Raw genomic sequence first — 18,015 nt, 5'->3', positions numbered from 1 at the left:
CTGCACGAAAAAAAATGTATTTTATTAAACACTTTACGTTTATGGAGCACGAGCAGTCAGCTCGTGTACAATTACGTACAAAATTTACAAACTATTTCTAGAAACTTTTTCTAAGCAGAAAAACTTGCTCGAGACACAAAATTATTTATATAAATCAAATTGCTCTAATGTCCGCTGTTATATTAGCGAGAGTATAATTTATTCTTTTAAATAGTCGCTATTCTAACGATGAGAGACAGTCTAATTTCTAATCAGAAATTAGATACAATACCGTATTTACTGGCATATTTTCTGACTAATGTAATACATGATTTTTGAAATAAAAAGTTGTTAATGTATATTATTACTTAACAAAAATTACTATATATAAGGTTACTATATAATATAGGTGTAAAAACACCATAGACAACTCTTAAAGGAAAAAACTAGGATAGTAGTGTAAAGGGCATCATTTCAACTATATCTCATTTTTACATGTATATTATATAGATAATTATAACTCTTAAAAATATTATGCCCAGTTGCATTTAGTCTTACTTAAACATAAGGTTACTATATATAGTAATTTATAGCAGTTGTGTATCTTGTTATTAATAAAAATAAAATAAAATATGAAAATGGAATCTTGCTTGCAGGGATTGACGCTGCTAAACCCACTTTGAAATGGGCCCTGAACTTCGCTGGGGCTAAGGCTTTATTGAATGGAGTTAGTGTGTATCCTATTAAGACGCATTTGTGATTGAATATTAAATTAAACGTTGATTTCCAGCTTAGTAGCACAACTGAAAAGCCTGGTAATTCATGTGCACACTACGAATGGTGCTCGTGAGCATTATTGGTAATGGCGTGCAGAATAGCTGGGCTGAAAGGATGTCTCGCTTTCAGCAAGCATTGACCTATCACGAATTAGCCACAAAAATAACAGATGTTGGTAAAATAAAACGGTAAGAGGGTGCATTTAACGTGAATATTTGCATCCTTTTAAGAGCTGATGACATTTCTTCAATATGATATCATGAAATAGTGATATATTTAATAGCTCCATATTTTCATCCAGAGCTCGATTTCTTACGTAATTCTTTCATCCAAGTTTTGGACACACACTTCCAGAAAAAAATGGATAATTCTGAGAGTAAATACAGTAATACCATTTTTTTTTAAATGGTATTACTGTTTATACCATTTAATATAAATGGTATAAATTATAAAAGCTCATTTTCGTTAATCTCATCTATTATCAATGTAAACGCCTAGAAGTTAAGTGATTGACAACATACTGTTTCTAAAATTATATCAGTTAATATAAAACTGTATTAGTCCAAAGAATAATACAAAAAAAATTGTTCAAAATGGCATAAAGCAGTAAAAGTTTTATCATTTACCTGGCTGATTATCTTCTGCTCTCATTCGTATAACAAAAACAGCAATTCCAGCTATGAAAACCAAAGCAGCAACAATCCCAATCATAACTCCCAACATTATGTTAACCGATTCTGATGTAAAGCCTTCTGGAAAAAAATACACTTCATTATCTTTCTTAATTAATCAAACAGTTAAAGATAAAATAATTACAATTTTTTTAAAAAATTTCCTTGAGATAAAAAGGGATTAAATATCAGAATTGACTAAAGAATCGCTTCGCATTTTTCCTGCATCTTTTTTTTCTTATATCATGAACAGTAAAAGGTAGAATTACAGATCAGGTTATGAAATGGTGGAAATATAATTTGTTTAGCCTTCGAACAGAAATACTGGCAGTTGAAGAAAAGAAATAGATGGACCATAGGATGCTTTATTTAGAGAGCTCTTTTTTATGCCAATCCCAACAAAGCATCCTATGCATATTTCGAAGGTTATTACTTTCTTTTTTTTTATCTTTTAATTATCTAAAAAAATCTTAATTTTTTTTGAAAATGCGACCCATTTTTAAAAGCTGTTGCATATCATTAATCGTGAAAATACAATCGCACATTGACGATGGAAGACCAAAGGATAAACATTTAAAATATATTTTTCAATGTCATTTAAAAAACGGTAGCAAAATACAAGAATATTATTATTAAAAATACAAAACTATGATTTTTACTCGCGTTAGCGTATATGCATAAGCGCCTACTGTCTTCACCATGTCCGTCCGTCTGTCCACATGTCACAACTCGACCCCAGTGGGCAGATTTTGGTGAAATTTTATATTTGGTTCACATAAAAGATTTGTCGAGCCACCCCAAATTTCATTAAACTCGGAAAAATTCTATTTTCCATGAAATTTGTATGAAAAACGAAATTCTTAGACAAATTAAGTTTTAATGCAGAATTGTAAATAAAGTATAATACACCTGAAATGTAGCGCACATTATAATCTCGTCGATTAACGCGAAAACAATCTTTTATGCGACCCCAATCCTTCTTCAGTGTATTTGTTTTTGTGAAAATTAAAACGTTGAAACTATTTATAATATTTAAATGACCCAAAGAAAGGCTATCCAGACCCCAAATGGGTTCGCAACCCAAAGGTTGCACACCAGTGTTCTAGAGTAGAGATGGGCAATTCACGGTCCGCATTCCAGTACTTCTCCAGAGATCTTTCTTAACTTTTTATCACTAATGGTATGAATCTTACCTGCTTCTTTCCTTGGGTCCTCCAGTGTTTGAGCTTTGATTACAGTTGAACTACTTCGACCTTTAGCATTAGCGGCATAGATAACCAGGATGTAGTCAGTACCGGATGGAAGGTCAGACACGAAAAACGACGGAGATTTTTTCGATGTCAAATTCACCTGAAGGTATTCCTGAGCAGAGTTGTAAATTTCTAGCTGAAAACGCTGTTGAAGTCCACCATCATATCCCGCTTCGCAGTCTATCGTAAAAGTGTCAAAGGTCGCGTTGGTTACTGTACAATTCTTCAATGGCTCTGGTGGTCCTAGGAAAGATTAAAAGTTATTTTCATAAGTTTTTGTAAAGTAAATTTCAATGATCTAATTTATATCTTATGAGTTATTTTTAAAACTGAAATTCGTGGAGCCTATAGACTCGTTGAAAGTTTATCGGATCCACGAAAAACAGGATCTGCTTATCGAAAGACCAGTCTGCTACCTGCGAAACAAGTTCGGTTTTCTTGAGAGGTATAGAACATAACTGAGCTAAGGAGAGGTAAGTGGTCTTCCTCAGAGCGATTCAGAAACACTTAAATGATGGTATGGTGGTAAAGACTGCAACTTAGAAAACCAGAATTTCCCAGAGGGGTTTGAGGAACCACCTTGAAATTGGAACTGATGAAGGAAAAAAAATTGAATTCCTAGATTTTTGTCTGAAGGTAATCTAGGCCTTATTCGAAACCTTAAGTACTAAAATTTTTGATTGGATTTCTTAAAAGTCAACATACTGGAGAAAATTCAAGCGTTTATAACTTTCAATGGTACAAATCAAATTCCAGAACTGCCAAACAGTGGGCAGGTGTTTAATCCCACATGCTGAACTACGGTACAGATGATAATAGCAATTACCATTAGGTATACCTGCCCTTTTCATGAAATTGTGGCCATCGTCAATAACAGCATCATGTATTCGTACCATGCAGTATAAAGCAGGTGAGTAGGAATGCTGTGTGTAAGTATGATCAATTCAGCACAAGAAAGGGCAAGATTTAATTAACTTTGAACGTGTCTTGTTAGTCGATGGATGCCAGATATACCATTATCTCGGAAACTGCAACATGTTGGGATTTCCGCGTACGACTGCGTCTCATATGTATCAAAGATGACCAAATAACATTCAGCCAAGCGATCCTGAAGTTGGAAACAGCTCGTTGATCCAAGAGGCCAACAGAGGCTGACAAAAAATGCCGCAGCCACTCAGATTAAACTGAAACTCTTAAATGCTTCTTTGGCTACAACAGTGGTAGCCAAAGAGACATTTCAGAACACACAACTCGTTGAATCCTGTCACGGGTTCCACTCCAGTTAGTGTTGATATTGCCCGGTCTCTAACTAATTCCAACTCCTTCTGTTCCATGATGGAAAGACCAGAATATATCGAAAAGTATAAGGGCAGGTTGGTGAGCGTAATGGTAAGGGGAGGTGTTTTCATAGTACACATTGGATCCCTTGACACCAGTGGAAAAACATTTGGAATATTTTTTTCTTAAAATTTTAATTTGGAAATTGCTTCGCACTAGACGCAACCCTTCATTTCTGCAGTGTATATCCATCTGTGAATGGCTTTCTCCAACAGGAAAATCCGAAACCAGTTCTGTACAATTTTGGCCATTCACCAGGCCGGAACTGTACAGCCCTTGCTCCAAGACCACGAGGGTGAGTTCAGTTGCAGTGGTTTCTCCATTTACCAGATCTCAATCCAATTGAGCACTTGTGGCATGACGTGGAGCGAGGTCTTTGGAGTAAGGATCTAAAACCAGCCGATTTGCAGCGATTGTGTGAAGCAATTTTGCCACAGGAATGCCGTGTGGTTTGGCATCCTTAATGGCACGCTTTCGACACTTCGTTGATCCATGCCACGGCGAATCCAGGCTGTTCTGAGGGCTAAAGGGGGGGGGTACCTACACGTATTACTTAATGGGTAGGTGTACCTAATAAAGTGGCCACTTAGTGTATATTCTACATAGCCTTTGTGGGTAGCACAGTTGTCAGAATCGCCGTCCTCCCAACACCGGGTGGAAAAGACCCGAGTTCCAGTCCCGTCGATGACATCAGGAATTTTTATGGACCTTTTTCATAACGTGGCTGAGTTAGTGGGTCTCAGGCGATGGTAGCATGCTTTTTTCTCCCGGAAACTCTGGTTTTTCGTCTAGAAAACAGAAAATTGACCAGAATAGAACACATGCAATTTACAGGCACTATACACTGAGCAATATGGCCTTAGTTGCTGATGCTCCTAAAATCTTATAATAATAATAATAATAATAATAGTATTCTGCATATTTCACCTGATAATACAACAAAGTTCCCAATATGCTTGTTCGGTGCAATTCACTAGAGGTTTTTTAAGAGGATAAATAGGTTCGTGGCTTTTAGACAAAATGCCACTTTCTCATATTTCAGCTGGGCTGTGCAACATCAGTATTCATGGGCAGCATCTGACCAGTAATTTTAAAATATTTTATTTGTATGATAATAATAGGAAACGAAAATTTCATGAACGTTGTCTAAGACTAATGGACAGAGTTCAGCAAAGTCCATAAAATTCATTTAAGGTTTTTGATGAAATGGTAAATGTGGGTAGAGCAGGAGGTCAAGAATAAGCGCCCAACAAGGGATCAGAGGTCTTATTATCTCCTAATAGGACAATTTCTTGTCGAGTACGTGACACATGGCTGAGACTACGTGACATTCTGTCACTTTACTCTGGTCGATAAATTGTTTGCCATAGAGTAACTTTACACAAGACCTGGTGCATCCAGAGGGACCTGGAATGCTGGCAATATTGATGGTGGCAAGAAATTGTAAGAGTGTACTGTTACAATTTTCTCTTACAAAATAGTACATTCTTATAAGAGTGTACTCTTATAAATAAGAATGTACTTATATTTGTAAGAGTACACTCTTATAAGAGTGTACTCTTACAAATATCTTTGTAAAAAGATAATGAAAATAATTTTTATCTGAATTAAATGCATGAATGGGACAGAAAGTATGCGAATAATTATTACGATTTCAATATTAAGTTTGAATATGAGAATTATACGGTTTGAATATTTAGTTTAAATATTGTAAATATTAAGTTTGAATAAATAAGGAAAGAAAGGGTTGTGTTACAAACATAGATTATGCATACATATGAGGAATATTTAAGGATAGTTGATGATGCGTGGGAGATGAATTTTATTGTATCATAGTTCTTATATATGTAAATTTAAATTTGGAATTTGTGTGTGTATTATATATATATATGAGTGTAAATTTTGTTATATAAGGCTTATTAAAGGTTTGTCATTTATGTAAATTTTGTATCGTCTTCATGCTCTGCTAACTCACCTCTTCAGACACCCTAGAATTTGGAATTTTCAGAAAATAGCAGTGACAGTTGCAGTTTGTGTCCGCCCGTCACTTCAGTAGGGTGTACGTCAACAAACAACAACAAATATAAAAAAAATAACAATAAATAAATAAAGTAAATGTAATTAAAAAAATTAAATGGGCGCCTACAAAATATCACAAGACAAGGAAGCTATTGCTGAAAATAGATGCTGGTTCTGTTTTATTTTTACCATACACATCTGCATTTAGACGCGTATCTGAATACAGAAGCGTGTGGAAAATTGGCGTAATTATTCGTTTTGTAAACCTAAGCAACAGTTTATATACACTGCCCTACAATTAATATCCGGACACCTGCCTTTAGCCAAAAGAGAGCTTTTATTGTGTCATTTAATATTTTGTGCTGAAACATTTTGCTTTTATGACAGCCTTCAATCTTCGCGGAATACTCCAACCAGCTTTTTATAAATGTCACGTGATATGTTCCTCCACTCGACCTTTAACGCAGCCACCAGTTCGACCTTGTTCTTTGAGCGATCTCGACGTGCACGTACCCGACGATCCAATACATCCCAAAGATGCTCGATAGAGTTGAGATCAGCACTCTGGGCTGGCCAATCCAACTTTTCCCCACCCATGTCCTCAAACCACTCTGTTACGACCCGAGCAGTATGGCATGGCGTGTTGTCTTGCTGATACATGCTGATATGGGCCTTCCCCAAAGTATTGCCATGATGTTGGAAGTGCATAATTGTCCAGGTTGTCCTGGTATTGCACAGCATTTATGGTTTTGTCGATAACGACTAATGGGCCAAGCCAAACCATGAAAAGCAGTCCCACCAAACTTCATTGTTGGGAAGATACAATCAGGAAGGAACTGTTTCCCTTGGAATTCCCCACACCCAGGAACGGCCATCAGACTGGTAGAGTGCGAACCACGACTCGTCTGTCCACTGCTCTACAGTCCAGGATTTGCGCTCCTTACACCATGTTAATCAGCGTCTAGGTGATCCTTCCTGTTGAACGTGTCATCTTGCATGCCCACTTTTGCAATTGTCTGTTCGAAGCCCAGTGTACGTATTTATAGCAGGTTCTGTTACGTGTTGCATGCATAGGACCCGTTTCCCCATCCATGGAATGGTGTCCGGATATTAATGGTAGGGCAGGTTATACATAAAGCTACTTTGTTCAAAGTTTAAAAATAAATGAAGTATGAATTCATTCATAATTTACAGTACTTTATTACTTGAGAAAGATCACGTCTAACCTAATCGACTAATGCCTCTTTGGCAATAATCGATTATCCGAAGGCGGATTATCAAATGTGTAAATTTGTCACGCAGAACATTTATACAAGGAGGCGTAATATCTCCTATAAACAAACGGACACAAAGTTGTTGATAACGTTTCTCATGAATAGGCGGAATGTATTGACCATTGCCCTGAAGATCTCGGATCCTTTGAATTTTTATGAAAGGTAGTAGTTACGACCCGAGCAGTATGGCATGGCGCGTTGTCTTGCTGATACATGCTGATATGGGCCTTCCCCAAAGTATTGCCATGATGTTGGAAGTGCATAATTGTCCAGGTTGTCCTGGTATTGCACAGCATTTATGGTTTTGTCGATAACGACTAATGGGCCAAGCCAAACCATGAAAAGCAGTCCCACCAAACTTCATTGTTGGGAAGATACAATCAGGAAGGAACTGTTTCCCTTGGAATTCCCCACACCCAGGAACGGCCATCAGACTGGTAGAGTGCGACTAATGCCTCTTTGGCAATAATCGATTAATGCCTCTTTGGCAATAATCGATTAATGCCTCTTTGGCAATAATCGATTATCCGAAGGCGGATTATCAAATGTGTAAATTTGTCACGCAGAACATTTATACAAGGAGGCGTAATATCTCTTATAAACAAACGGACACAAAGTTGTTGATAACGTTTCTCATGAATAGCCGGAATGTATTGACCATTGCCCTGAAGATCTCGGATCCTTTGAATTTTTATGAAAGGTAGTAGTTCCTCCCCCCCCTTCCAAATGATTGTTCAAGTTCCTTTTCAACGATACTCCTCGATACGAGCATAAAAACGAATAAATCAGCAGTGTAAACTCGAAGGGTAATACGTATTTACTTATTGCTGCTTTCGTTACCTTAGTACTTAAACTATTAAATTCAAATAGGAGTGTAGTTAACTTAGTTTCGTCTAATAAAGGAGAGCTTAAGTAGTTTAATTATAAGCAGTTGTGAAATGTCCGGAGTTAATAGTTTATACTGAATTACATATTTTGAAACTAACTGGAAAAAATTTAGAAAAAGTATTTATTAAAATAGAAGTATTCTCTACGAAAAACACCATTAATTTATAGTCGCGATTTTTCAATATAATTGTTTTGGTGCAAAAGACATTTGTTGTATTCGTAGTAATAATTATTTTGGAATATCTTTCTTAACCAAACTATAAAATTCGAATTAGAATTTTCAAAACGAATATCTTCATATTGCTGTTATTATTTAATATTGCTCATTTTTGTAGTTTAAAGCGTTTTTAAAATTACCAAATACTGTTTCTCTTCAAGAGACCGGAAGTAGCTGCGTATAACTTCCTATTTGTTTGGGGAAGTGTGCTCATTTAGCTGATATAAACAGATAAATTTGCTTCATTTTAATATCAAAATTATTTAGTAGTTTAAGACTGGCTTTTCGTTCTTCAGTGATGCCCCCCCCCCAACCCTGCTGCGAAAGATATTTTCAGTTCCGTGTATTTTTTGCTTATTGCAAAAGCAATAAAAGTGTTACTACTGTCGGTTATGGTTGTGTGTGTGTGTGCGCGCAATCAAGTTGCACTCTATATCGAGGAACCGTTAAAAACTTTCTCTTTCTTAGAAGTAAAAATCATTATCCTTAACTACTTGGCCTCCACTACATTCAATTTCAGAGATAACATCATCGTAGAATTTAGGAAAAACCAAAGATTTATGGCTGCTAGGAGAACGGCCTACTAAAAAGAAAATTTAATGATGTTGTGGAAGTTATATCAAAGTTCAAAAGATATAAAATTACTTCTTAAGGGGTCATCCATAAAACACGTACCGGCAGTAGCGGGAGGAAATTTTCGAAGTAATGAGTACGAAGGCGGAAGCTACGTTCAAGATGACCTAAAACCTCACCGAGACATCCTTCAATTTTTCTGATGCTTTAATTAATGCGTTTTTAGAAAAGAAGATGAGTCGAAAAGGAACGAAAGTATTACTAGTGCAGTGAAAACAGACGGAAAAATTGATTTGAAGGCGCTTTCATAAAACGTTATGATGTTTGGTGTGCAGAAAGATATAGTTCTGAGGTAGACTTCGTAATATTTAAACCCAGTAAGATTTTGAATTCAAAATCCCGGGAGGAAAGAGCAACGGGTTTCATTTTATCTGCAATAACCAGTTATTTATAGTTCCTTCGTGAGGTCTTAGCTTTGTTTAACCAATAAAGTCACGATAAATAAAATGTTATTGTTGTGTAATATTAATTCTGTTTCTAATACAGGAAATTATTATATTTCTTTTCTGTTCTGTTGCATCCAACTTTACACAATTTCATCTCGGAAGTCCATCTCGGAAGTGTGACCGGAAGTCCAGCGCGATACTTAAAACTCTGCAACAAACGTCATCAAAACTTTTCGTGACTTATTTTCAGGACATTCAAAAATAATTAATATGAAAAATTGACAATGTATCATTGCACCTCTTTTGTACACCGATGTCCTTGAGAAAATAAGTGCTGTGTACGCCACCGTTATCTCTTCTGTACACTTCCGCATACAGATTTCCGTATAAATCAAGAGCTAATTTATGATCGGTAGTAACCTCATCACTCACAATGGATAATCATTTCCATTTTGGGCGACTCCATTAATGATGTGCACGCGCACGTTATAATCTATCACGGCTCTGCGTAATTATATTTCGCTGTGTTAGTTTTGTAAGAAAACTGATTCGGCCACACACACACACAAAACCCGTTGCGATACAAAAAAAAAAGTGAGGAGACGCGCATTTGACCTACCTGCGGGTATTACGGTGAATACGCAGGGCCGTTGCTGTTCGCCCACAATATTTTTCCCCCAGCAGAATAAAGTCCCGAAATCATTCAGCGTGCGAGGAATGTAGGTGGCAGTGCTGTGGGTTCCTTCGCTCGTGAAAGACAGAATGCTGTGTTGACCTCCGGTGTTATTAAATACCCACCGAAACATGACCTCATCTGGTTCGCTTTCGACCTCGCAATCAACTCGCGCCGCTTCTTCCCTGGCAACTCCATAAACCATTTTTTGACCACGTCGGCACACTGGGGTGTCTGCAATACAAAATTCAAACAAGAACAGTAAATAATTTACATTGTAATGCATTTCAGTTACATCTATAAACTATAAATTACATCTATCACTATAAATAAAAAACACTTTGCACGTTGTTTAGAGAACCAATAGATGGCGCCACTTTAACGCCTATTTTTCATACCAATATTATCATTTTTCACTAAGAAATTCTACAAACGTTAGAAAATTCCAATTTAGGTAAACAAAATCGCAAATCAGCAAATGAATTTTGCAATTAGAAACAACAGTTGGGCAGGATTAATGTAATTTCCGAATTATAATATCATCATAATCAAAATTTGATCCTTAATCGATCTGATCCAAGTTTTGGTAAAGCCTTTTTAATGTTATTCAAGCACAAAAGACCCACCATTATTTCTTAGAAGGGAAAACGATATTCGTTTAACGTGTTTTCGCTGTACGCTATACTTTTAAGAAACTAATCTCTCTCTCTCGTGCGCGCGCGTTAAGATAGGACTTACCGTATGGCGAAACGAGAATTACCATTAGCCGCTGGAACAAGTTGAAGCCAATTAGAAGACGTGTTTTAAAACAGATTACCGTTTAAATGCGTTAAAAGAATTTTTGGTGCGCGGTCGTGACATCAACATCTCGTTTACAGATGAATCCCTAATTTCATATCGACCGTGCTTTGAAATAAATTCTACATTAATAACTCAACTAAGGACACCCTCTTATGGAATATGCGTTTACATAAATTGGCCACATCGTGCGCAGATTAAACGATGGAGAAAGTTCCGAACAATGCAAGCTCATTTAAGTTGAAGGATTGTCTATAATTTATCTAAACAAATCTGTTATCAAAATGACCAAAATGCAAACTATCAACTACACTTACTCTGTGAACAATGTATAGAGCAGTATAACTATGTTGCCACTATTTTTTGAAGGTCCAAGTACATTGGTTATATGCATTTAGTGTTTATGATTATAATTAGAAGATGCAATTATAAATAAATGGTAATCATAATTAATATTTGCATTTTTCCAATAGAATCTCCTTGAATCTAAAACGTTAAAAATTGATGGAATTCAAGTTCTATTTGAAATTAAGAACATTATCTCATAGGCAATATCTATAAAACTTATGTTTTTTTACTCGAAAGAAATAACCGTACCTTTAAACAATTTCTTGTTCATCTCAGGCTTAAAGAGGTAAATCTGGAGGCTTTCGAAAACATAATTAAAGTCATGAAAAATGCGTGTGAGATTGAAACCAGTTTCTACAGTGAACAATTCTTTATACTTACAGTTAATTCTCAAGTAGGCCATTTCACTTTCTCCTTTGCCTTCGACATTGGATGCCCAACACTGATAGCGTCCCCTGTGCTCTCTCTGGACATTCTTTATAACGAGCGATTGATTGCTCATGATAATGCCTTGACCAGGGTTATGGATTAATGGCTTCGCTTCAAATTTCCAGCCAATTTCATTTGCCGATGGATTGGATTTAATATCGCAGAGAAAGTAAACGTCATTTCCTTCGCTAATAGTTTGTTGGGGCTTTGGATAAGCCCTCGCGCTGACGGACACCTTGGGTATATCTGAAGTAGAATGGAAAGACAGAACATATCAACTTAGTCTGATTAACTAAACAAAAATTCTTTTATGCGTGAAATATTATTTTATTAAGTATAGTCGTAATGGGAAGAAAACTTTATTTGCTGATTCAGAATACGATATGACATTGACATTAGTTACTACATAGCACTAATGGTTTTACCCACAGAATAAAGAAAAGTTGCCATCGAAGTGTTTTGGTGAAACACTTTACAATTACGTGACGAACAGTCAATATATGTAATAAAAATATACATTTTTCAAAACAATTTATATTTTATTTGATATTTTTATTTGTTTGTTTATTTATTTATTGTCTATTTATTATTTATTTATTTATTAAATTAACTATTTTCATTAGTTATATTAATATTATTTTATTTTATGTATATTTTATACGCTCTTACGTTTTATTATACTGTATCATGTAAATTTATATTTCAGTATAAAATATAAACCATCAGATCATAAACCACCACGTAAAACTATCAAATTGTGAATTATGCAATTATTCTATACAATATCCGAACTGTTTTAATTAAAAACTTGAAATAATTCATTAATATTTTAACTGCTTATTATATGAAACTTGATGTGTCTGGATTTCATAAATTGCACTTTGCATTTTAACCCGATACCTTAAATTCTTTCCAGCAGTAGTCCATGGGCATCACACACAGCAGTTTGCATCAGAATGCAAACTGCTGTGTGTGGTCAACCGTTGGATAAACCGGAAATTAGAAATTAATGATTATTTAATAAATCATTCTCACGAGTTTTAGTACATCAGCTAATAACTGCATTCGGATTGTTAGCCTGACCTAACCCAACCTCTGTAGTCCAATAAGTTGCTAATTGCAGCGAAGGTAACATAACTTTAATAGAGAGAGGTTTAATAATTTAATGGCTAAAAAGAAGTGACGAATGTTGAAGGGTGTTGAAAAGAAGGTCACATGTGGCTGCTGAATTTTGCAAACCCCGATGTCTCATCGTTAAATTAATAAAATGCTATGTGAGGTTACTCTCTGTCAGTGCTCTTATTCACCAAGTGACAGCTCCTGTATTATGCCGGGAGTCATTATTGTAGCGTGCTGCTACCATCAAATGTCATGAGCAACTCACGTGATAAGCAGCCTGTGCTCTAAAAAGGATGGGTTAAGTTGCCAAAGTCGAGGATAGGCGGTCGTGAGCAAAGCAATAAATTGAAAAGGTAATTTTAGAACCCCAGAAAGGGGATGACATTTAACTCACAACACTTAAATCAAAAGATAATGTGACCTTATTTTTCATCAGAAGTGGATTTCATAAAAGAAAGGTTCAATGAAATTACGTTCTTCGCTGGACAGCTTCATTCACGCCATCGCTTCCGGCATTCCTGTGAATGAAATCTTAATTGAATCTTTTAATTCGTCTCTTTAAAATAAAATACACCGGTGTCTATATTTTAAACAACAGTTACTATTAGGAAACATTCAGGAAATGCAATTTGTTTATGCCACACACAACTGGTAATTTATGAACCACTGACATCTATAGACATTATCAGCAGTCCAACATACTTTTCTACATAGGCCACGACCTTTATTTATTTATTTGAATCCATTATGGATTCGTGGTTAAAATTCAATTGACTGAGTAGCCTTAAATCATCATTAAAACTCCCTTGTAATCTGTCCGTTATTTACGAGACAGCATCTCATGTTATCGCCAGCTTCTGATGAAATTACCAGCCATTTTAATTAATTACCAAGTAAAGTGTAAACAGTCCAAAACGTGCCCTAAGTTTCGCGTGGGTGTACTTACAAGAAACGTTCACTATCCATCCATCTTCTATGCTGCTGTCTGGCAGACGAGGATTGGTAGCCCGACAAGATAAGTACTTCCCGTTGTCCTCACCAGAGGGCCAGAAGTTAAGAACACTAGTTGTTTGATTGCCAGTGGAGGATATTCTTTCAGAAGTATTAAGTAACTGGTCGGCTGCCATCCACCAAGTAATTCGAGCAGGTGGTCTCGATCCGCTTGACTGACACACCAACTCCGCCCTCCTCGCTGATGAAAACGAACGTTTGTGGGATGTTATTCGTACATGAACAGGCTTCACTGAAACGATATCAGAAAAAAAAAAAAATGCATTTCAGCAGTGTTTGTTTACTTACTGATAAGATCTATCTCGCGAGTATCCGATCTGGATATCTTAGTTTGATATTAAGAGGTTTTGTTTCGAAAGCTGCTCCTTGTTATCGTAGTTCCTAATGGTTGTTTAATGTCACATGTAACTCAGTAGCAAAGGATAATGGCACTATTATTTTCGTATCACTAAAATAATATTTATCCAATTAGAAGCAAGAGTTCAGTCTGAAATTTCTCCTTTAAACTAAAGAGGAAGTTGAGGCCGAGATGCACGGTATGATTCTATCATAGAAATCAAAAAAGGAAACGGTAAAATTAACTTTAAAAAAAATCGGAGTCAGCGCCATCTATAGTAAATAATCTAATATTTCCCCCTTTTCTTCGTCTGACTGCCATTAATTCGATGTGACATTAAAAAACTAGAATTTTTGGAAAACTTCGTGCCTTGTTGGATTTTTACAGTGCCTGTATTTGCTGTTAATTAAAAGACAGCGATCATTACAATTAATTAGTCGGGCAATTATTGTCTGTTTCTTTCCCGTTATAAATTCAAACTTTTCTAAACACAGTTTGCATTGCAATCGATCGGTTGGTATCACTGTCTGAAGTAGATGGAACTCGCTGTTTCCAGGAAGCTTTCTCTCGCTGAGGGTAATCAATCATTAAGTAATTTTCTCCAAGTAATTTGGACAGTAGCCAGTTTGTCGGAATTCCAAACTGATGTCTTTTGTCCCACGTATAGTTCCCTAAAAATTATTGCATCGCGTTTTACACAACGAGTAAAACTGCGAACTTCGTCTTGGAAACTGGATATAATCATATAAACTTTCATATCAGCAATTTATATACTTACGAATATTCACTAATATAAATACCATATTTAAATATAATTCTTATTAATCTTCGAATACAGGAACTCATGATTAATAAGGTATTGATTTGTAGCAAGAGTTTGTGATAGTTGGATTTAATGTAATAGTACTTTAACAAGACTCGAAATCTCAACTAAGCAATGGGCGTTTTAAAATCAACTAGATAGTTTAAATATCAAAATTGAAGATTAAGTAGGTTTAAATATAAAAACTTTGTGTCGTATATATAATTAATATTTTATTAAATCCTACTCTGATGTTTTTTCGATCTTTTCGTTTAATTGGATATAAACGTTTTACACCTTGTAAAAATTTCTGTTAAAGATTATTTATGCGCAACGCATTTCGTTGAAATAATGCATTTCTAATGAAATAAGTTCATTTTGCTTTAAAGTCTTTCTATGTCTTCCAATTGGATGGATTTCAAATGGTAGCTTGTGCAAGTATAGGCTGATAAATCCAACCTTATGCTATAAGTTCGCTTTATAAAAAACCGCGTGTGTATCTTGTACGCACAAAAGATGTTTTATTTTATGTGAAAACATCTTGGACAAATATCAAAACTTTTAAACCTTTAAAATCGAACAACTCGAACTGAAGTTATGAACGATGTAACGTTTTATGCTTACGCCGGCTACTTACTCTACAGAATCAACGTTAGGTAGTGACTGAGTTAGCGTCATTTAGGAAGTAACGTCATTTCCGTCTCGCATTTTCGTTACTAATCGGTTTTACTTCAGTCCAAAAAATTTAGTAGGTGCCGCCAAAGTTGTTTTCACATTCAGAGGATTTTTATTATATTTAATTAATAACAAACAGAGATTCTGTACAAATAAGAGTGTAATAAATTTAGAATTCCGAGTTCAGCTATATTCTAGCATCGTGTTGGTTACGATATATGCTGATATGAAGAAGAGAGCGGACATAAGATAACCGAATCTTTATTTTTAAGGCGAAATAATTCTTATTTTTCCTGAATTTCGAATTAATTCAGTGCAGTAGTAATACACTGTCCTATCAAAAGTCATGGGCTAGCTCTCTGATTACGGGAACCTGTGTGTGACCATGAATTATGCAAATATATATATTAATATTTATCACCTACAACGATGATCACGGCTATCTTGGAAGAACTTTAACGGAACTTGCGAATGCAGACCATCGATTGGCATGGAACAAGGCACACCGAACTTGAACTGTTGATGAGTTTCTACTCATCCAGCAGATTGGCCGGCCATGTTACATTTTCTAGTCTGATGGCAGTGTTTGATTGTAGAAGATGGCGAAAGCTTACTACACAAGTGTGTTGTGCCACCTGTAAATTTTGGAGCGAAAATGGGGAAGGTGTTATGATCTGACCGAGGTTCATGGTCGCAGCGCATGTAACAGTGAAATTTACGTCTAGGAAATTGTGTACCCTATAGTTGGCACTATAGGGCACACAAGATGCTCTATAGTTGGTACCCTCGTGCCCTATAGTGCCAACTATAGGGCACGAGGAAGAACAGGATAGTCCTCGTAATTCCATATAATTTCTATAAGGACAAGTAGCATTAGCTATTTTATAATTCAAAGGATTTAATAGATTAGTTCGAAAATTTTTGAAATATAAGAACGCCGATATTTTACACTTGCATTAGAGGTAAAAAATAAATAAATAAATGACAATGTAGTAGGATGTACACAAGCAATTAATATCTTTAAGAAAAAAAAAGTACGCGTTATCTACAGTTCTATTAAGCCTAACTAAACACGCATACAGCCAAGCATCAACGATCCATCGTGTCTCGGATGACGTCGCGTGCTTTTATAGACAGGTGCAATAAATAATTAGGTCTCTGTGGACAAGGGGTCCTCCATTGTGCAAACACGGAAATGTGTGAGTTAAGCTGTTAGATGAATGAAAAACGGATACCGGCGCTTTCAGCTATTTTCTGATTGTGATATATTATGGTGCGAGGCAAAAGGGGATTCTTTTTTCTCTCTGAATAGAAATAATCCGAGAACTACAATTTACAAAACAAACTGATACTGTAGGTTTAAATATAACTATATTTACACCTACTATAGAAACGTATGAGTTTCAGTAATTCAAAATGTACAACCATACGAAATTGATAAAAGATTTTGATGATTCTGTCTATTGTTATTCAAATGCTACTTACGGTTCATATCTATCTTCACAGAAGAACTGATAGGCAAAGTGACGTTGTTATTGTACGCCTGACAGGTGATTATAGTCATTAAGTCGGACTTCTGGAGCTCCAAGAGTAAAAGGTCATTTCGAACAATACCTTCAGATAGCACCTCGAAACTGTCATCTATTAAGGTTGAACCTTTCCACCATGTGACCGAAGGCGGCGGTATACCTGTTAGAGTGGAAATTTGAGGTTTGGGGGAAGAAAGAGAGACATGAATTCCTTGTACAACTTATATTCTGCTATTATGTAATATTATCCAATCTATAGTACTGTCTCGTTTATCAGAGATGTATCGGACTGAAGATACTTAGAATAATTGAGACTAAAGTTTTATCTGGCTATTGTCAGCGCCTGTTCGAATTATTCTTCATTAAATTTAGTCATATGCAAACTTAAGAGTAATTCTACTCACTACATATACATTATTCTTTAGCGTTTATTGTCAGAATTACATATTTGGTGTAGGCAACATGGCATCCTGTGGAAATTTCTGTGTGTATCAAAAGGTGTGCGTTAGATTGTAATTGTGCGACCACCATCTCTGAAGACATTGACTGGTTTATTCGGTTAAGTTGGGCGTCTCCTTCTAGCTTTCAGTTGCTGGTCAAATATAATCCTGGATTTATCCTGGATTAAAATAGTTCTGCTCTCTTTCATATGTTTTTTCCAGCATATTTTCGACGTTGATCGAGCGGTCCATCCACCATCTGACCTGTTTTTCATGAGGATTTGAGAAAACACTGCACATCACCTTTAATGTTGTAGAATCAATCTAGCAGTGTGAGAAGGGAAGGCACACCTACACTATCAATAGCTTCCTCAATATAGGAGATATATGCAATAATAAGCTCAGATTTTTCTTCAATATTG

The 18,015-nt window shown here is 35.8% G+C and overlaps 1 protein-coding gene across 3 annotated transcripts in view; it reads right to left on the bottom strand.

The window, feature by feature from the left end:
- LOC150087149 (neural cell adhesion molecule 2-like) overlaps window positions 1-18,015 on the bottom strand; it is a 206,450-nt gene that overhangs the window by 23,705 nt on the left and 164,730 nt on the right. For 2 of the 3 annotated variants that reach the window (XM_090372985.1, XM_090372987.1), the window contains exons 6-11: window positions 17,110-17,313; window positions 13,746-14,042; window positions 11,633-11,926; window positions 10,052-10,339; window positions 2,621-2,920; window positions 1,383-1,508 (exon numbers count right to left, since the gene is read on the bottom strand). In XM_090372985.1, the coding sequence (XP_090229111.1) occupies window positions 1,383-1,508; window positions 2,621-2,920; window positions 10,052-10,339; window positions 11,633-11,926; window positions 13,746-14,042; window positions 17,110-17,313 (1,509 nt within the window). The remainder of the gene's footprint in view (window positions 1-1,382; window positions 1,509-2,620; window positions 2,921-10,051; window positions 10,340-11,632; window positions 11,927-13,745; window positions 14,043-17,109; window positions 17,314-18,015) is intronic. The other variant, XM_090372986.1, reaches the window with a different exon arrangement.

This window comes from Mastigoproctus giganteus, chromosome 4 (assembly GCF_048544385.1).
Source record: "Mastigoproctus giganteus isolate SK-2022 chromosome 4, ASM4854438v1, whole genome shotgun sequence".
In the NCBI taxonomy this organism is placed as follows: domain Eukaryota; kingdom Metazoa; phylum Arthropoda; class Arachnida; order Uropygi; family Thelyphonidae; genus Mastigoproctus; species Mastigoproctus giganteus.
The sequence above is the reverse complement of the archived record's forward strand: the minus strand, read 5'-3'. Positions and strand labels throughout refer to the sequence as shown.